The sequence below is a fragment of the Cygnus atratus genome, chromosome 1, assembly GCF_013377495.2.
Source record: "Cygnus atratus isolate AKBS03 ecotype Queensland, Australia chromosome 1, CAtr_DNAZoo_HiC_assembly, whole genome shotgun sequence".
NCBI lineage: Eukaryota > Metazoa > Chordata > Aves > Anseriformes > Anatidae > Cygnus > Cygnus atratus.
The window spans coordinates 5,920,650-5,939,251 of record NC_066362.1 but is presented as its reverse complement, the minus strand read 5'-3'; the positions used below and the strand labels follow the sequence as shown (position 1 = coordinate 5,939,251).

The 18,602-nt window shown below is 38.9% G+C and overlaps 1 protein-coding gene across 5 annotated transcripts in view; it reads right to left on the bottom strand.

Moving 5' to 3' along the window:
• CELF2 (CUGBP Elav-like family member 2) overlaps positions 1-18,602 on the bottom strand; it is a 371,782-nt gene that overhangs the window by 291,339 nt on the left and 61,841 nt on the right. For 4 of the 5 annotated variants that reach the window (XM_050708247.1, XM_035549355.2, XM_035549356.2 and 1 more), the window contains exon 2: positions 15,885-15,920. In XM_050708247.1, the coding sequence (XP_050564204.1) occupies positions 15,885-15,920 (36 nt within the window). Of the gene's footprint in view, positions 1-11,241; positions 11,261-15,884; positions 15,921-18,602 lie in introns of those variants that run through there. The other variant, XM_050708248.1, reaches the window with a different exon arrangement.

Below are 18,602 nucleotides of genomic sequence, written 5' to 3'. Positions count from 1 at the left end.
AATGGCAACCATTTTATGTAAATCGCTACAGAAAGGTTGCACCGAAACTGAGAAACTTCTGCTAGTTCTGCACGGGCAGAACCTCAGCTGTCACCCCTCTTGAATGGTTTGCGTTGATATGGTCTTGACAGCTCCAAGAGCTGGGTCCTGCATGGGTTGTGTGCTTTGATTGTGCCCACAGGGCACAGTGGTTGAAGCATGTCTGAGCTGCTGCTCCTTGCAGAGCTGGTTGGGAGCCACATGAGAGAATCCTGGTCCTCCAAAGGTGTCCCTGAGCCGTAACATTTGACCGAGTTCCTTTGGTCAATGAGTATAGTGGTTTGTGCAAAAAGACCACAAAAATCTTTCCTAGCCAACAATTTTCGATATAATATCATCAAAAGGGCATTCAAAATACAAAACCAAAGTGCTCTTTCTATACATGTTTTTTTTTTGTTTGTTTGTTTTTCAGTGCAGCACTACGTCTTTCCTGAGCTCAAACACTTCTCCAGCTTTACCCAGTAAACTCCTGTCAGCTGAACGCTATCATGTGGCTGTCCTGCTCTCTTCGCCAGTCATGGGAGCACAAGTCACAGGCTATGGTGTTAATCCATGCAACCTCTGCCTAAACCTACAAGATCCACACAAGTTCTGCAAGAAGAAAACCACTAAAAAGCAGAGAAAACTCTCTGTGCCTTTGAAATCCTCCATCAATCCAGCAACATTTAGATGACAACATATTGCATGCAGTCACAAAAGAACATACTTTAAATAGTAGACTTGTTACAAATTTGTAAACATAGCTAAGCAATGATAATACCTTCCTTCATGCTCGCTTTTGGAACAGTTGCTGTCACTGTTGCAGACCATCTGCAGATAGGAAAGCAACTCTGTGAATACCTCCAAAATCCCTCTGCTTAATGAGCAGGTAAGGAGGCACAATAAAAACCTGAGCAGCAGCAAGAGATGCTCCTGCTTGTCTGTTCCCACACTGCTAGCTCTTAGGACTAATTTCAAAGACTCGTTGATAAATTGGACCTGGGTTGGTTGAAGTCAACAGTTCCCAGGACTATGTTGCTGAGAACTACCCTGCAGTTTGTGAAAGCATTTACATAAGCACAAGAATGATACAGCCTAGTTCAACCATTCTCTTGACTCTTTAAAATTAGTTTAATTTTATTTTTTTAATATAAAGAACAGTCCTTTGCACCATCTGATGATGTCTCTAAAGATCTAAATTCACTGCTTGGCTTATTACTAAGTTTTCCTGAGCTTGGAAACAAAGTTTACCCTCTGGATTTTGATGCAGGGCAAGACCCTGATGGCTTCATGGGGAATTTGGCACAGATGAGCTCAAGGAAAGGGCTGGGATGTGTAGAAAAGTGCTTGTTGTATGGGCAGCAGGAGGCAGCTCCATGCGTAGGAGGTGAGAGAAGGCAGTACGCTGGGAGTGGGAGAAGGCTACAAAGAAAGTCAGCTCAGAGGAGAGAGTGAGGAACATAAGGAATATCACAGTGTGTGGGATGAGATGAGAACAGAGATGTAGGTTTTTAGAGAACTTTAAAACAATTATAGGTTTTTACCATGGGAGGTTCTGTTTGACTAGATCAGAGCTCTTGCTTCCTTGTTACGTGCCTGGAATTGAAGCTTTCTTTGAAAGAGCTTGCTAATACTATTCTATACTTTCAATTAACATTTTATTTAAATGTTTTAAGATAGCTTCCAGATACATTAAAGCCTTACTGATGAAATCTTGAATATAATTTACATATCTAAGCCACATTTGCATTCAATAACAAGACAGCTTTCCAGTATGGAGTGTGCCATCAATAGCCCCCATTACTTGTGTCTTCCTGAATTTCCCTAGCTGCAGCATTCACTTTGAATTCAAAAGACTGCAGATTTAGCTGAAAGAAAGGAGACAGCGATATTATCAGTGATCAGGTATCTTTTCCAAATTTTAGCTTGATATATCATATCAGTTTTAACACATGTACTTAGTCCAGCCACAACACTAGCATATCTTCAGGAGCTTCACAAGAGACACAAGTCTATTCTTTAATTTAGTATTCCTTTCTGTTAAAAAGAAAGGGAGCATTGTTTCTACAAATAAAACACAAAACGTCTGTATCTTTCCACAGTACATCTCCATGCTTCCCTCAGGGTTTTTTTCATTATAAAATCGTATCTCAGTTATCCAGACTCAGAATCATAAAACACGTACGGGTCCAGTAAGAGACACTGGTGATTGGAGTAGAGTTTTTGGAAAGGCACATTTTGAGAATTTCTGAATGTAAGGACTAGAAAAGATGGTGAGAGAGGCAAAAGATGACTGATGCATCATGTGCCTGAGAGCAGCAGCCCACCAGTGAGCACTGCACAGGCAGTACTGGATGCAGGCAAATCATCAACCAAGAGAATTGCCTCTGGTTACTCTGAGAGGTTCTTACACTGGAAGAATAATATTAAGCGTGGGCTTGGTGGAGGTTTGTTTGGTTTTGGTTTTGCTTTGGACATTCTGATTTCGCTTATCTTAGAGCTGATGCTTCAACATAAGATTTATGGAGACTATGAATCTCATAAGCCTTTAGAGAGTCACATGAAACTGGTTTTGATGCATGCAGAATGAAGGAAATAAGGGGAAAAAAGATTTTGTTGTTGCTGTTATTTATCAGTAATCAGTTTTGTGAACTCTCGCCATAGTTCTTTAAAGCTGTGTCTTGTCTTCCAGAATGGAGTTGATCCAAAACCTGTTTTGGGTTTTGGTTCATCAGAAATCATGACAGCTGAAATTTGGAAGAAAACTGAACATCTGTATCTCTCAAAAGAGCAGAATATCAGAAGTCATAGAAGTTTTGAAAACCCTAGAAAAAGAGGCTATAAAGCATCTACTTACTGCTACGAAAAGAGGTTTGCATAGGGGAAGTGAGGATTTTCTTGCAGATATTTATTTCCAGATCTGCCTCTTCTAAACTTTGTCAGCTTGTCTGTCAAAGCAGCTAGAGAATAATGCCAGATGAACCACGGGCTTCCTCCTGAACAACAACTCTCATGCTGCTATAAAGATGCACAGCTTCTGCCACATATTTTTTATTGTCCAACACCCACTACCAAGGCTGTACAGCATTCCTGAACTTAAAAAAAATCACCTGCTAAAGACCAAAATTCAAAAATCTGCATTAGAATAGCAAGCCAAACCTGACTGCCACTATTTCAGCACCTGCCTGAGCTCTGAATTTTTCAAATGGGTTAATATCTAAAATGTCTGTTATGTTCCTGCTGCTGTGAGAGAAACTCATGATGGGAATTTATTTCCCGTTATGTCACATTCACTACCTGATAGAACTGCTGAAGAAAGTCAGTCACTCACAAGAGCAATTGGAAGGCAGAAGAAACAAGGCAGAACCTCTCGCTGACTTGCTCTAAACTAAATAGCACCAAAAGAAAGTAGAACTGACAAAATTTTTCTCAGTCATTAAAGAAACTTTTTATTATTATTTTTAATTTTACTTGCCGTGCATCGGACTCACTATTTTTACAGAAAAACGTCAAGGAAAATCTAAATTTTCAATTTATAAACTCTGAATTAATTCTACGATGTTCAGAGACAGTCTGGGGTTGTGGCATGAGTTCATGCATAGCTCTGCCAAATCATATCCCCTTTAAACCACATCTCACCTTGCAAGTTTTGAAATAGAAGATATAAGGCAATACTCTAACTGAATGTTTTTCTTATATGATTTCTTCTCCCATTTCTACATGCACAATATTTTCCTAGGGGATACTATTTTTTTAATCCCAGCTTCAACTCCTGAACTGATATTTCTACAGGCATTCTCTGTAACACAGAGAAAAAAACATCAGCACTGCATCCTTTCTGTAAGAAAAAGCCACAATGAAATGCCAATTAGAAGTTTCTGCTGCTGTGCAGTCACAGTGGTTTGAATACATTCTTTGCAAGTTGGGGGCAGCTGTTAAACACACAGCTCTGGACTGCTTTGAAAAACAGGTCATGGGGTGGGGGCTAAAAGAAAAATCAATCAATCGATATATGAAGTACTTTCACTGCTATCATTTTCTGATTTTTTTTTAAATCAGCTGGAACACTTGCAAGCTGTATGTCACATTTCTTTGATTGCCACCTTTCTCTTCATCTTCCCACCACTCAGCACCGCAGCCTGCGCTTCAGTCGCCCAAGTTTCTGCTGACGCCGTGACCAGCTGCTGCAGCGAGCCCGCAGCTCCGCTGGGGTCAGAGGTGCAATATCTGTGCTGTTATTAGAGAAATTACTCAGTGCAATTTCACAGTTCAGCAGAACAGACTTATTGCTTGTATGCACTGTGTGTGTGTGCCTTAACAAGCACTTAAAAGTTTTTCTGCTTCTGTTCCTTCGTGGAAACATCTATCTTTAACAGCTTTAGAAATATTAGTGGGCAAGGTTTCTTTTTCTACTCAACTTTAATAAGGAATTACTACCTTGCGTTTAATAAGGTTTATAAGAGCTGGATTTCTGATCTCTGCTATAAATTCAGAAACAACGAAATGAACTTTATGTTTTAGAGAAAAACTGAAGAAAGTAACAGGTGGCTTTTTGGTAACATGATTGGTTTTATTATTACGTTCTAAATATTCAGTGTTAGCAGCAACCATCTCTTCTTGTGAATGCCTTTCCAAATTCAATTGTTTTATCCAAGTTATCTCTGTTTATTTCTGCAAAGGCAGGGCCAGGGAAAAGCAAAGCTATTTCTGCAATACTTTATTTTATTTATTCAATACTTTATTTTGTTTATTCTCAATGAAAATGAGAAGGTCTTTTTTACAGCTGCACAGCCTGTAATGTCAGCTTCAAGCAATCAGTTAATAAAAAACCCCATAGTCACTTTCCAGGTTTTAAAAAAAAAAAAAAAAAAAGAAAGAAAGAAAAAAGAAAAAGAAGAAATCAATTCATGTTGTCACAGTCTATCTAGAGTCATATTGTCCTCAGCCATTGATACAGAATGAGAACATCTGGGGATTCAATTACTCATGACATGAATAATAATATTTCATTTTCGTTAAATAAAAGTTTTTAGTCGCAGGAACTTCTGCTTACTTCCCCATGTGATCCTGGAATGAAAGCTCACAGCGCCTGAGACGCAGGAAGCTACGATCTCTTTGGCGTCCACGGATGTATCAGTGCAGGTGCATCTGCACCCCCCAACAGAAAACCTTGATGAGGAAAATAATTTTTGAGCTTCTAGGTAAAAGATGGGCTCCTGAGCTCCAGGCCCTAGCAGATTTCCTAACTGCCACAGCTGCCTTTTAATAGCCTGCATCAGAAATATGGACTTGCCATTTGAACCTAAGTCTGTGACACCTGCAGCTGTCCAGTATGTTTGATTAACCAAACCATCTATCTAAATAGTTTTAAGAGATATAAAGGACTTTTTATTATTATTATTATTTTAGGTTTCCAGTTTAAGATGAATCTCAGTTCATATGTTTCAAGAGAGTGCCACCAAAACTGAGTTTACAGCATGTAATTTTTTCTTAATCAGGTAGAGCTGCCTATAGTTTTATTGACAAAGTTTGGCTCAAATCAGATGATAGTCATTTTCCAGCAGTGAATTGGCAACAATATTAATGTTAACTTTGCAATGACTTGTGCAATCACATTGGTATCTGTGGGACTATTCTCCAAAATTTAGCACACAAACAGTTGTGAGATGAGTATCTTAAAGTCCAGAAGGCAAATACTCAGAAAAGGCTGAAGGACAGTTCTACATTTCTTGTGCTAGGTGAAGCCTGGCACCTTGTTTTCTCCCCTCCTTTCTCCATGCCCATTCATTAAGAACAGATTATGGCAAACAGACATGATTTGCATCTCCACTACAATATCATGGCTTTGCTGAAGCTTAAGTGTTCCCTGCAGGAAACAGCGCAAAAGCCTTAAAATTCCAAGGGTCGGAATGAAAAATATGTTCCATTATAGCCCAGCTAAGAGAAATGCCACGCTGGCACTTTGCTGTTGTAGAAGTGCTGTGCAGAGCACAACTTGCAAAATACATCAGGAGAACATATAAAGAAAGTGGGGTAGGTCCTCAGTGGCTCTGAACTGGCAAAACATCATTGCTAGTAACAGTATCACAGCCCCACTATGAGATTGCTCTGAACACCTGAGATCAGGGCTCACAATTGTCTTCTGCTGACCACAAGAGCTTTAGGGACCGCCTGGTTATAATGGCAAGGTCCAGATGTAAAAATTTGCATTGCCTCATGGGAGGAATCTCAAGTCAGCACCCTCCAAAAATAAAAAACAGTCACCAATTACTGCTTGCAGGTCTTGTGTCTGGTTTTATGTAATGTATCTAGTTCCACTGCGATCATTGCCTTTTAAAAATGTTCAACATTTATGGACTCCAGTAAAAATGTTTTTAATATAATGTAGATGAAGTATAAACTGTTAACCCTGAACACTGGGGAAATGTGCTAGGGTTTTGGTGTTTTATTTTTTACACCTAAATACTTTAGTAAGGATTGTCTAAGTGTTACTAACATAGCAAATCTTTTGGAATCATTCAAATATTTCCAATTTTTGTAAATGATACAATATATATTATTTCATAAGCAGAAGTGATGCTTGGAAGGCAGAGAATGTGAAGAGAGAACTAAAACAGTGTCTTTGCTGTCCTAGGACTATTGGTGCAGGTTTCCTGACATTGTCCCATCAATGTGTCTTACTACTGCCCTTTGGGGACCAATGCTAATGATCACACACACAAAAATCCTGTGTATCAGCAGTTCGTTTCTAACTCTTTACCAGACGTATGATATAAAAGCAAATACGCAGACAAACTGGGTGGAGCAGCTGACTCACCAGAGGACCACGCTGCCATCCAGAGGGACCCTGACAGGCTGGTGAGGAGGGCTGACAGGAACCTCATGAAGTTCCCCTGGTGAGGACGGCTGACAGGAACCTCATAAAATTCAACAAGAAGTGCAAAGTCCTGAACCTGGGGAGGAACAACCACAGGCACCAGGACATGCTGGGGGTACCCAGCTGGAAACAGCTCTGCAGAAGAGGATTTGGGGTCCTGGTAGAGCCCAAGTTGACCATGAGTCAGCAATGTGCCCTTGCTGTTAAGAAGGCTAAGAGTATTCTTGGCTGCATTAGGCAAAGTACTGACAGCAGGTCAAGAGAGGTGATCCTTCCCCTTTGGTGAGGCCACACCTGGAGTGCTGTGTCCAGTTCTGGGACCCCAGTAAAAGAAACACTTGTACATACTGGAAACAGTCCAGTGGCGGGCCACCAAGATGATCAAGGGACTGGAGCACCTCGCTATGAGGAGAGGCTGAGGGAGCTGGGACTGTTCAGCCTGGAGAAGAGGAAGATCAGGGGGATCTATCAATGTCTATAGATGCCTGAAGGGAAGACGCAAAGAAGATGATGTCAGGCTACTGCCAGGATAAGAGGCAATGGGCACAAATTGGAACACAAGAGGTTCGGTCTGACATCCAAACATCAGGAGGCACAGCTTTCCTGTGTGGGTGACGGAGCCCTGGCACAGGCTGCCCAGAGAGGCTGTGGGGTCTCCTCCTTGGAGATCTCCAGAAGCCTCCTGGATGTGGTCCCAGAGGTCCCTTCCACCCTTAACCATTCTGTGATAAAACTCCAGATCAGTCACATGCCTAACCTACGCTGTAGCAAAAATACTAAGATAAAGCTCCTCCATGTCAACAAAACACTCCTAAACCTCTGTTGCTGGGCTGTTTCTCCAGAAGCAGATGTGTATACACATTTTTTTTCTTTTTTTCCCCAAATGTATATTTACGTCTCAACCTATTCCTAACAAGTTTCGTCCTTTCCACTGACTTTCTAAATAATGTTATTCTGATGATCTTAAGTGCTTAAACATCACTCAGACAAAGGGTACACACAAATGACTAGCTTAGTGAACGAGTATTTTGAGTAGAAAATGAAGCTGGGGGAAGGATTTGTATTTTTAAGGTTGTCCCCTTTGCTGTTTCTTACATCGGATTGACCTCTCAAAACCCACCCATACCGGTCCCTTTCTCTATCTTCATTCAAGTTGCCGTTCAAAGGCTCAGTTTTTGAGCAAACCCAAGAAATACTATTCCTGTGTCAGTCAAATCTTCTCTCCACACCAATGTAAATTTAACTTAAACCAGTAAGATATTGCAGCACTATTAAGTGGAACAGATAATGAACTTAAATAACTGCTCAATCTTATTAGTGTAGCCCTCATATACCTTCCGTTTTTCTTCAAGCCCTGCTGCTTAGCATTCATACTGCCTGATTTGAGACTAAAATTAGATTATAGGAATGCGTGCTTTTTACAAGAGGTCTTTTATTTGTTCCATAAAGTATTTAGCACTCTTTAGGCACTATATAAATAAAAATAATCACGATCTTGGAATTCACCTTCAGGAATGGAAATGAAGAGATCTGAGTCCTTTCATTTCTGCTGCACATTATCCTCATTGGGCACGTATGGATGGCAAGGCTTTGTAAGACAAGTTAAAAAGAAGCTTGGAAGTCTGGTAAAGGTGAATAACAGAAAAAAAAGTAAAAAAAAAAAAGTGAATGTGTGTCTAGTTTCAGAATTTTACAATAGGGACAGTAGGGATTAAAAATAAAAGCCTTACCTGACTTTTAAGATAAAGATCTGCTGTCAAATTTGTCAAATTCATTAATGTTTGTGAGAGATGCTAACGATTGCTGGTGAAAAATGGTGGTGGGTTCAAAAGCCAGGTCATTGAGTAAAATCACACTCATTTTAAGATGAAAAGGCTATGTATAATTAGGAGCCATTTCAACACTGTAAGCAGTGATTTCTGAAGGCTCTGCACACTGAAAACAGCTACCTGCCTTCTGGGTCAGAGCTGTATCAAGTCCAATAATCACTTTTTCTGACTTTCCCCCTCCTTCCCAGGGTCTATATTTAGGACTTAAGTACCAAATATTGAAAGTTTTCGAGGTTAAGGATGCCAATGTCCTCAAACTCCAGTAGGCATCAGTTTACGTCATTTGCCGCTTTAACACTTCTAAAACTCAGTCTGCTAGGACTCACCTTAAATTAAAGCTATCATCAGGTGAAACATCTAGTCTACGCTATTCCCCTAGGCTGCGCTTTCAGACAGCAGAGAAAGAAAAACAATTCCCCAAGGTTACTCACCCTGTCCTGAGATAACGCACCTATTTCTCTTCATTTCTCCCCTGGTTCTTTAGACTGAGGACGCTTATGATCGCTAAATTTAGGCAATGTGAATCTTACAGTTAGTACCTTCATAATTTTTGAATGCAAGTCATCAGTAAGCATATATGGATAATCACCTCTACACTCCTTAGACTCCTCTTAAGATTTTAAAAATATCTCTTCAGAAAGGGATCAGATTGCACATAAGTGTGTATTAAGATTAACATCAGCTGTAAAAATTATATATATATTTCAAAAGGGAAATAAAACGACAACAAAAATGCTGACAGCTACCAGAAGGAATAACTCCGTCACATTTTCATTATATTAAAGCTTTACTTAAATGCAAAAATCAGAATAGTAAAGAGACAACATTTATATTATTCTTTCAGAAAAGCAGATTCACTTATAATAACATCAAACCTGTTACTATCCCAAATAATTACTGTTGTTTATATTACTGCACCTCAGAAGGACCAAACAGCATCAGGGCATTCCTATACAACACGTATAATAGGCAGTCCTGCCTGCAGTACAGAAAAACAACTCAAAGGTTGAATGAAAGTATTATTTATAAATAAGCATCTGAGGCATAGAAAAAGGTCAAATGTAAGATTTTTTAGTGATTAGTTACATTTGAGTCTCAATTTAAAATAATGATTTTCTTCAGAAAGTGGCAGGCTTCGAAATTATGAAAAAACTGCTCTTTGAGACAGTTGACTCCAGAACATTAAATATTGAGGGTCGGAATCTTTTTCTTTTCTTTTTAATGATGTGGTTTCAGAAAAGATACAAGATGATATAAGTTCCAAAGACTAACTCTGGTTAGCAGCATATAGTTTGACATTCAAGAGATTTTAATGTTATCAGCTACCACTGCCTGCCACCTGGGATGAGCAACATTTTCTTGACCTATTATTTATATGCCTTTAAATTAAATTGAGTTTTGAGAAGGGATTTGGAAGTAGAAAGCAGAATGTCTCCATTTGCAGAGGGGGTCACAAATGGACTACACCAAATCCCTGCTTTATATAAAGATGAATAAAACTTTAGAAAATCTTGTATCAATGTAAGGAAAATTCTGTTGTAGACCAGGAGAGAAAGACGTATAGTGTCAGTGGATGGGTGTTCAAGCCTGACATCACTAGCAAAGCAGCACTGGTGACATGAGCGGACATCCATCATATACGAAGCACAAGAAGAAAAAGGTATAACCTCATGTTCTCAGAGTGAGAGAAATTGCTAGGCAGAAGACCTCAACCAGAAGGGGAACAAAAGAGCAGACAGAAACTAACCCCAGCTCCTTTGTCCCTGCAATACCCGTGAAGACAGCAACCGATCTGGATTTAGTCCATACCCCTATTACTGTCAGAAAAAAAAAATCCTTTTCATTTCATAGTAATTAAAATGCTCATGGATGTTTTATTAACTCACTCTACAGAGCCACATAGATTTTATAATTCATCCAAGCACTTACAAGTAGTTACTTGGGTTAGGCTGTCAAGACAGAAATGATTCAAAACCTTGTGTACTTAGCTCCTTGGAAGACATATCATTCCCTAACACAATAGTATTAGAAAGACTGCTGACAGTTAGTGATCAAGAGATTTCATTTTGCTTGTCATATGGTGGGTTGTCAATTCTTCTTTTTCCCTTTAGGTAAAAGCTTAGTTGCATTAGATTTAAATAATGGTGAAGTTGCAGGTTAACATTTTTCAGAAGTACCAAAGTGACTTCAGTACTCAAATTCTATTTTGAAAACGCTGTAGACATGCAGGAACATGTCTCTACAGTAAATGAAACTTAGACGCCATTAAACAAATCTATGGAAGAGTTAAGAATCAAGCATCAAATCAAGAGGGCTTAAAGTTTGTACCCTACTCCAGACCGCTGCCTTAAAATATATGAAGACTACAAATTATTACAAGAGAAGCTAACGATTAAAATTTCCATGCTGAATGTAACTTTTTGGCACATCAATTTATCCTCGCTGTTATATTCTATTGCAGATTTCCTCCCACCCTTCCAAAAAAACAAATCAATGACAATTCTAAATGGCCTTTACCTCAAAATCCAAGTTTTACTGAGTTATGCTCAAGATTTAAGCAGGGGCTGCATAGATGATCTTTTCTTCTTCCTATGAAAAATATCTATGCAAATTATTTGTTGATTTTTTTATTTTTTAATCAGTAAATAAGAAAAGCCTGGAAGAGGAAGTGACCATTTAAACTTTAATCCCCTTGAGTAAAATGCAAAATTGAATTGCTACATAAAAAATGAAAAGTAAAACAAATTTTACTTCTGTTATCATTACTAACCTAGTATTAAGTAAATAAATAATCCATGTGGTTATTCTATATTTAAAATATTTGTTCTTCTTTAAATATAAAATACCTTTCACAGAAACAAACAGAAGAGGCTAGAGACTGAAATCATTCCTTTGATATTGAATCAGAGCATTTTCTCATTTAAGCTCCAAACATCATCTCCCTTCTGCCCACAGGGCTTTGCACTGTGCATGAGCACTCCACCTCACTAAATTACATCTCCCCAGACATTGTACTGCTCCTCTCGCTGGCTTGGCTCAAACACTGGTCTATGAAGTGGTGGTTGCTAGCTTGGTTATAACAAGTCTTTAAGAGCTTATCTTCATTCATTAATTGTTCTGCATCATGCATAATGGTTTTTTTCTCAATTTAAGGTATATATACATTTAATAATTTCAGTTTGGTCTCTTATTGCAAGTACTGAGTATATAACGTGGAGAGCAAACACAGTTTGAAATAAGACTGCCATAGCAGCTATAGAACATCTAAAAGAAAAAAAAAATAGGCCAGACCTTTATTAAATTTTAAAGTATGCCTTCGCTACACTCTTGTAAAGATCCAAATAGGGTATTCAAATCTCTAGAGATCACCAGTATAATTTCTTTATCATGTTCCATTTAAAATTTAATTATGTAGTCTACAACAAGAAATATCTGAGTACTCTAAATAGGTCATGCAATGAACAACTTAATATTATTATAAAGTTTTCCTTGTGAAGATCCTTTCTTTGATGTGCTGTTGCACACAGAAAGCCTTTCTTCAAAAAAACAGTATACATTCACAGATATAATAATGTCTTTAATATAAAAATTGTAAGGCTTCTTTATCATATTTAAAGTTTAAATTTTCAATTCCTTCTCTAGTCAGAGCTTCTTAAAATCATCAGAAATAACTGGTAAATTAGAACTGACACAATATAATTGTAGAGAATATTGTTATATCTTTCTATAGGCAAAGTTAATCTATTAGGTTTGCTTCTAAATGATGCCCACTAACTCAAATTTTTCCACTTCTTCCTATGAATGAAACATGTTCTTCAGCAGCAAAAAGTAAGGTAATTTCTTCTTGCTTTTAGATAAAATTATTAGAAACCAATCAGCAGTATTTCATGGAAAATGGCTATACTAAAAATATAGTATACTGTTTTCCAAGACACTTTGTTATATTTGCTTTTTTAATTTTATTTTTTAAAAGCACATAAAGACCCTAATCTTGGTTACTATACAAGAGAAATCTTTGTCTGTAAATTCTGACTACTTACATAGCTTTCTGGTTACAACCCCTTAACTTCTCTTTAGTAAAACAACTATGTAAAATTCAGAAGTTTGATTTTCTGTGTCCCCCCCCCCCCCTTTTTTTTTAATGGCAACAACAACAAAGTAATTTCACCAGTGCCTAAATCTCTCTGGCCGGCAGACAAAATACTCTAAGTACAGACACATCTGCTCACACATGGCTTCCAATGAAGACCCTTTCACCAGGTTTACAAATGTTTGAAATGTGTTTGATCAATCTCGGGACATAAATATATCCATGAGCCGTTACTGCCCTGAAAAAAGGCATCATGTTTGGCTGCATAAGTGAGAGCTGGATTTCTAGAAATACAATTTTTTTTTTGCCCCATTGGACCAAATACAACTAGCAGAGTAACTATGGAAAAGTGGTTATTAATTTCATCATTTCAAGGTGCAGCAACTAAGATTTTATATGATACAAAGTAGCTTCAGAGTAGGGGTGTGGTAGGGAAGATGTGGCGTGGTAGGGAAAATTAGACAGTTTCACAGTTACAAATTAACAACAACAGAATGGTTCACTTAAAGTTTCAGTGAAGAACATAAAATATTATATTAATACATCATAAGAGAAGATTAAAGGCCCTAGTGAACTGCTTTCTTAGAGAAATGTGAATTTCTCTAAGGTGAATCCCAGGTGAATCCCAGAGAAGAGCTGAGGACCAGCCAACCTGCACACAGCTGTAAACATTTATTTTAAATCTAGACAAGATCATTGGTTTTAATATTTATAACATAATTACATTGCCTTGTGCACATTGTTTGTACAATCTGATTTTTCCTTGCGACATCTTGCCACAGTTGAAATTAAAGCCTTGCGGTAATAATTCAAAAAACACATTTAGGCAATCATTAATGGCAAGTATGAAACTGGATGTTTATTCTAGCACCTGGATCTCTCATTTTAACTTTAATTTAAAGTGGAATTCATTTCAGCAGTACAAGGACTGCATGTTTCCAGTGTATTAGTCATATAATACCTAACCAATTAGGGGCATGTAGTCAAACTGGAAATATTTTAGCACTAAAACCAGTAAAAAACATTCCAGATCAAGGAGACAGATCAAGGAGCAGCTACTCTGTTGAATCTCTATTTCCTTTTTCTTTGTATTTGAATAATTGTAATTCTTTTGCACAGAAAATGAATAAAATCTTGTTTTAGGTAGGCCTGGCAATTGGTCAGCACTTCGAATGCTTGGCAAAACTTCACAATCATATTTTTGCTTGCACAATCAAATGATGGTAAGTAATAAAAAGAATCTAATGAGTGAACAGCTGATATAAATCAAACAAGTTTGTAGCCACAGAACAAGGTAATACATTACAGAGAGTGGGATAAACGTCACATTCAGTGGAAATCTGCGTTTATGCAGCTTATCAATACAAATGAGTCAATGCCATGCAAACCTCATGAGGTTCAACAAGGCCAAGTGCAAGGCCCTGCACCTGGGCCGGGGCAATGCCAAGCACAAATCCAGGCTGGGTGGAGAATGGATGGAGAGTAACCCAGAGGAGAAGGACCTGGGGGTTAACGAGAAGCTCAACACAAGCCAGCAATGTGCGCCTGCAGCCCAGAAATCCAACCGTGTCTGGGGCTGCACCAACACAGCGTGGGCAGCAGGCAAGGGAGAGGATTGTCCCCCTCTGCTCTGCTCTTGTGAGACCCCACCTGGAGCCTGCGTTCAGCTCTGGGGCCCAGCACAAGGACAGGGATGTATCAGAGCGAGTCTAGAGGAGGCCACGAGGATGAACAGAGGCTGGAGCCCCTCTGCTGTGGAGCCAGGCTGAGGGAGCTGGGGGTGTTCAGCCTGGAGAAGAGAAGGCTCCGGGGAGACCTCACAGCGGCCTGCCAGGGCCTGGAGGGGGCTGTAGGAAAGCTGAGGAGGGACTTTTTGTCAGGGAATGTAGGGCTAGGACAAGGTGGAATGGATTTAAACTAAAAGAGGGTAGATTTAAATTAGATATTAGGAAGAAATTCTTTACTCTGAGGGTGGTGAGGCCCTGGCCCAGGCTGCCCAGAGGAGCTGTGGCTGCCCTGGCAGTGCCCAAGGCCAGGCTGGATGGGGCTTTGGGCAGCCTGGGCTGGTGGGAGGTGTCCCTGCCCACGGCAGGGGGTGGCACTGGGGGGGCTTTGAGGTCCCTTCCAAGCCAAACCATTTTGTGATTCTGTGATTGAACTAATGAACCCCACACGCTGTAAAGGCAGCCATTTTCTGTCTTGGAAGCAGAAATAAGTCACATGGATTACTACGCTTAAAGAAAACTGACTTTTCTGCTGAATTATTCCTTTAACATTAACTTTTACATGAACTACAACATTGCTATTTATCAAAGGATAAAAAACTACCCCAAACCATTACCTTATTAAAACCCTCCTGCACCTCACAGAGCAAAACTGGTGGCAGAAGATTCAAGAGGAATGAGAGAACCATTTCTTTTTGCTCACCAGGCATCTCTTATGTGACAGGGTACCACATCAGGTTTTTTTTCCCCTTCTCTCCACCCTTTTCTTTGTCTGCATAATAACAGCATTTTAGCACACCCTCTGACAATATGGAGGCAGGTCTCTCTTCAAAAACCTCTGTCACAGCCTGGGAGTCACGTCTAGTTCTATTATTTTATGAAAACCTTTCCCAGCATAGAAGAATTTGATCTAAGCTGTTCTTCTGCTTTCCAAATGAAAATGCCTTAAGATCACAGTACTTTTTTCTCCAACCTCCAAGTTTCCCTTCCTCACCCCTCTGGTGAAATTTAAAGCAAAAGCCATGCCACCTGCAGTGGGTATCACTGCACAGCTGGCAGAAAGCCACAGCTGGGATTTTTCTTTCTCAGGTACACAACGGAGCTAAGCCTCAAAACAACTTCAATGTGTTGCTGCCGTAAGCTGTGGAGTTTTGGTTGCTCCAATATTTCATGGTCATATTTCTCTCTATGGCATGCGTTACGTGTTCTCCTCCTGGCATCCCCAGTTCTCAGCATCCCAGCAGTTTTCTTTAGGAAAAGGATCATGTTCTGGCTCAAAAGGTCACGCATCTTCCAGCAGCTGCCAGCCACTGATACCCAGAGTCAGTTCAGAGCAACTTGCTTACCTTGGTAATGCTCCAGACAACTCTGTGGAAGTCTCTCTGAAAGACAAAAAGCAAGGAAAAATTAGTTTGTTCTTAAAGAAGCCATAAATTTTTTAAAGTACTTTTATACTACTTATATTTTATAGGAGTGCAGGCACATACACACAATTTTATACACAAATGTGTCATTTGCGGATGCAATGTCTGCATGATCATATATACAAGAATGTGAAAAACAGATGATGGTGTGTGATCTAAGGATTTCCTCAGAATAATGTTCTCAATTACTCATTTTTTAAGTGTAAAATTATCATTCCTTCAAATACCAGCACTGCATGATCCTGCATATCTAAAATGCAGCACTGGGCCAATTTTCCAGTTGAAAAAGTTCCCTTTTTCAGTTCTGCAGCAGTGAGGCATAAGGCATTTATAATGATGTCGTGCGCTGAGAAAATGCTACATTAGTGTTAAACTTTCTTATCTTGGGTTTTAGGCAATAGTTATTCTCCATATATGTGTTTTTTGATCCATTTTACTTGTTTGAATATATTTTGTGGATGTGCAATATGTCTGGGTGGGGAAACAAAGTGTGAGGTACTGAAGTGGGCTCATGTAACTGATACATCAAGTTAAAGCACAATTAAACGTTATTGTTACCTATGTACACAGTCCTTAAAACACATCCTAGATCTACCACCAATGTATGTCCTTGTGGTCCCTCTAAACACAGAATCATGGAATTATCATGGTTGGGAAAGACCTTCAAGATCATAAAATCCAACTATCAACCTGACCTGCCGAGAGTTTTGCTTCAAAAAGCGCAGATCACAGTGGTGCTCTGTGGGTGCACTCAGAGCAATAAACAGAAAATAAAAAGACCTCTCACACCCTTTTCTTGCACACCCAGTTCAGCAGCAGACCAACACATATACAAGCCCTTTTAGAAGTGCCAGCTCCCACCCAGCAAGGGCTGCCTGGTCAGTATTTAACAGGTGCCAGGAATGAACGAAGTCCATGATGTGAATAACATTAAAGATGAGAGCTGGAAGGAAAAGGAAGAGAATGGAAAGAGGAATAAAATGAAATTAGAGTGGAGCAATACAGCCTTGGTTTCTACAGGGCATTTTGATGCAGCCATACATTTCAGGTATTTTTTCATTTAACTGTCCTGCACATTGGCATCAGATCACTTTATTTTCCAAGCCCTACTTATAAGTTAGGCATTGAAAAAAATTAATGTAACATTTTCTGGAAGCTATCAATGAACTGTATCACTAAATGTTTCCTACAGTCAGGAATTTTTTCCTGTCCACCTCTAATCACAGATACCATCTCCTTTAATTCAAAGTTTTTTTGGGGAGGAAAGAACCCAGACTAAAAAGTGAGGCTAAGCATTTCTTTGTTTCTTCTTCTGAAGGGACTCCCTAGCCTTTAGCCACCTATTATCACTCAAATAACAGAATAGCACAAACCTTATTGCTCCAGGGTATGGGACCGCATTTATGAAAGAGCAGTTGCTCATCCAGCTTAAAGAGACATCCATACGAATCACAAGTAGTGGCAAGAAGCAGAAGAATGTATGTTCAAATGAGGATGTTAAACTGAAACTGCACTGCCAGCTTCTGAGCAGAGCAGTGAGTGATTGGTGCATCTAAATTTCTAAAGATTTTCATTTTTGTTAAATAACCCACTCTACAACAGATGCCAGCCTTATGAAAACAATTATTAAATAGTCGATATGGTGGTAAAAATGGGAATGTGATCAGAATCTTAAACAAAGATGTTGCAGACCTTTAGCATATACATTTTTAATGTAATTAATTGTGTTGCTAGTTTCACATTTCGGCAGATCAAATTCCAATTTTAAACAAAAATATGTAAGGTAACGATTTTTTGAAATACAGATCTAACTCAAATAAAACTCTGTAACTCACAAATAAAAGAGAAGTCTGATTACTTCCCAGCTATCTAAAGTTTTTACTGTTTCTCATCAACTCACCAACATTTAAACCATAAAAAACCCCCACAACTTTACAATAATAAGCTAAAAATATTATTTTCCTAGAAAACATACCCAATTATCTTTGCAACCTCACTGGAAATAAATAGTACGCTGACTGCTGAAGATGGTTAATGTCCACTGTTAGTGTACCATAAATATCAGGAATAGCAACACTGCTCTATAAATATATTTCATGGGAGTTTAAAAAAGAAAATCTTATGGAGCAAATTAGTCATCAAGAATACCCTTAAAGTTTATTTAAAGATAATGGATACTCGTTCTGCAACATTTCAAGAAACTGAAACTAGACTTATACAACTAATGCTCAGATTCCTACTACTTCTAAGTGACACATACAAGGAACACAAGTGAAAAAAAAAAACTTGATATAAGACCACGTATTTTCATATACTGCCTATGACATACAAGGCCAACCTTTAAAAAGAGTGAAAATGGAAACCTAAATATTTCATCAGGACTGCTCCAAATCCCACTGAAATCAGTGCCAATGCAAATGGGATGAGTTAATGCACAACAGTGCTAAGGACAGAAGAGGACAAGGCTAAAGAGCCTGGAAAAGCTGTTAGGTAGATGGTGACATCATGAAGCACAGTCAGAGCATTTCCAGGAAGGTCATTTACAATTTTTCAGCATTATGCGTACAGCTACATAGGACAGATCTGGGGCAGAATGGTCCAGACATATGGAAGGTAAAGATGTTGTTGAAGCCAGGAGGA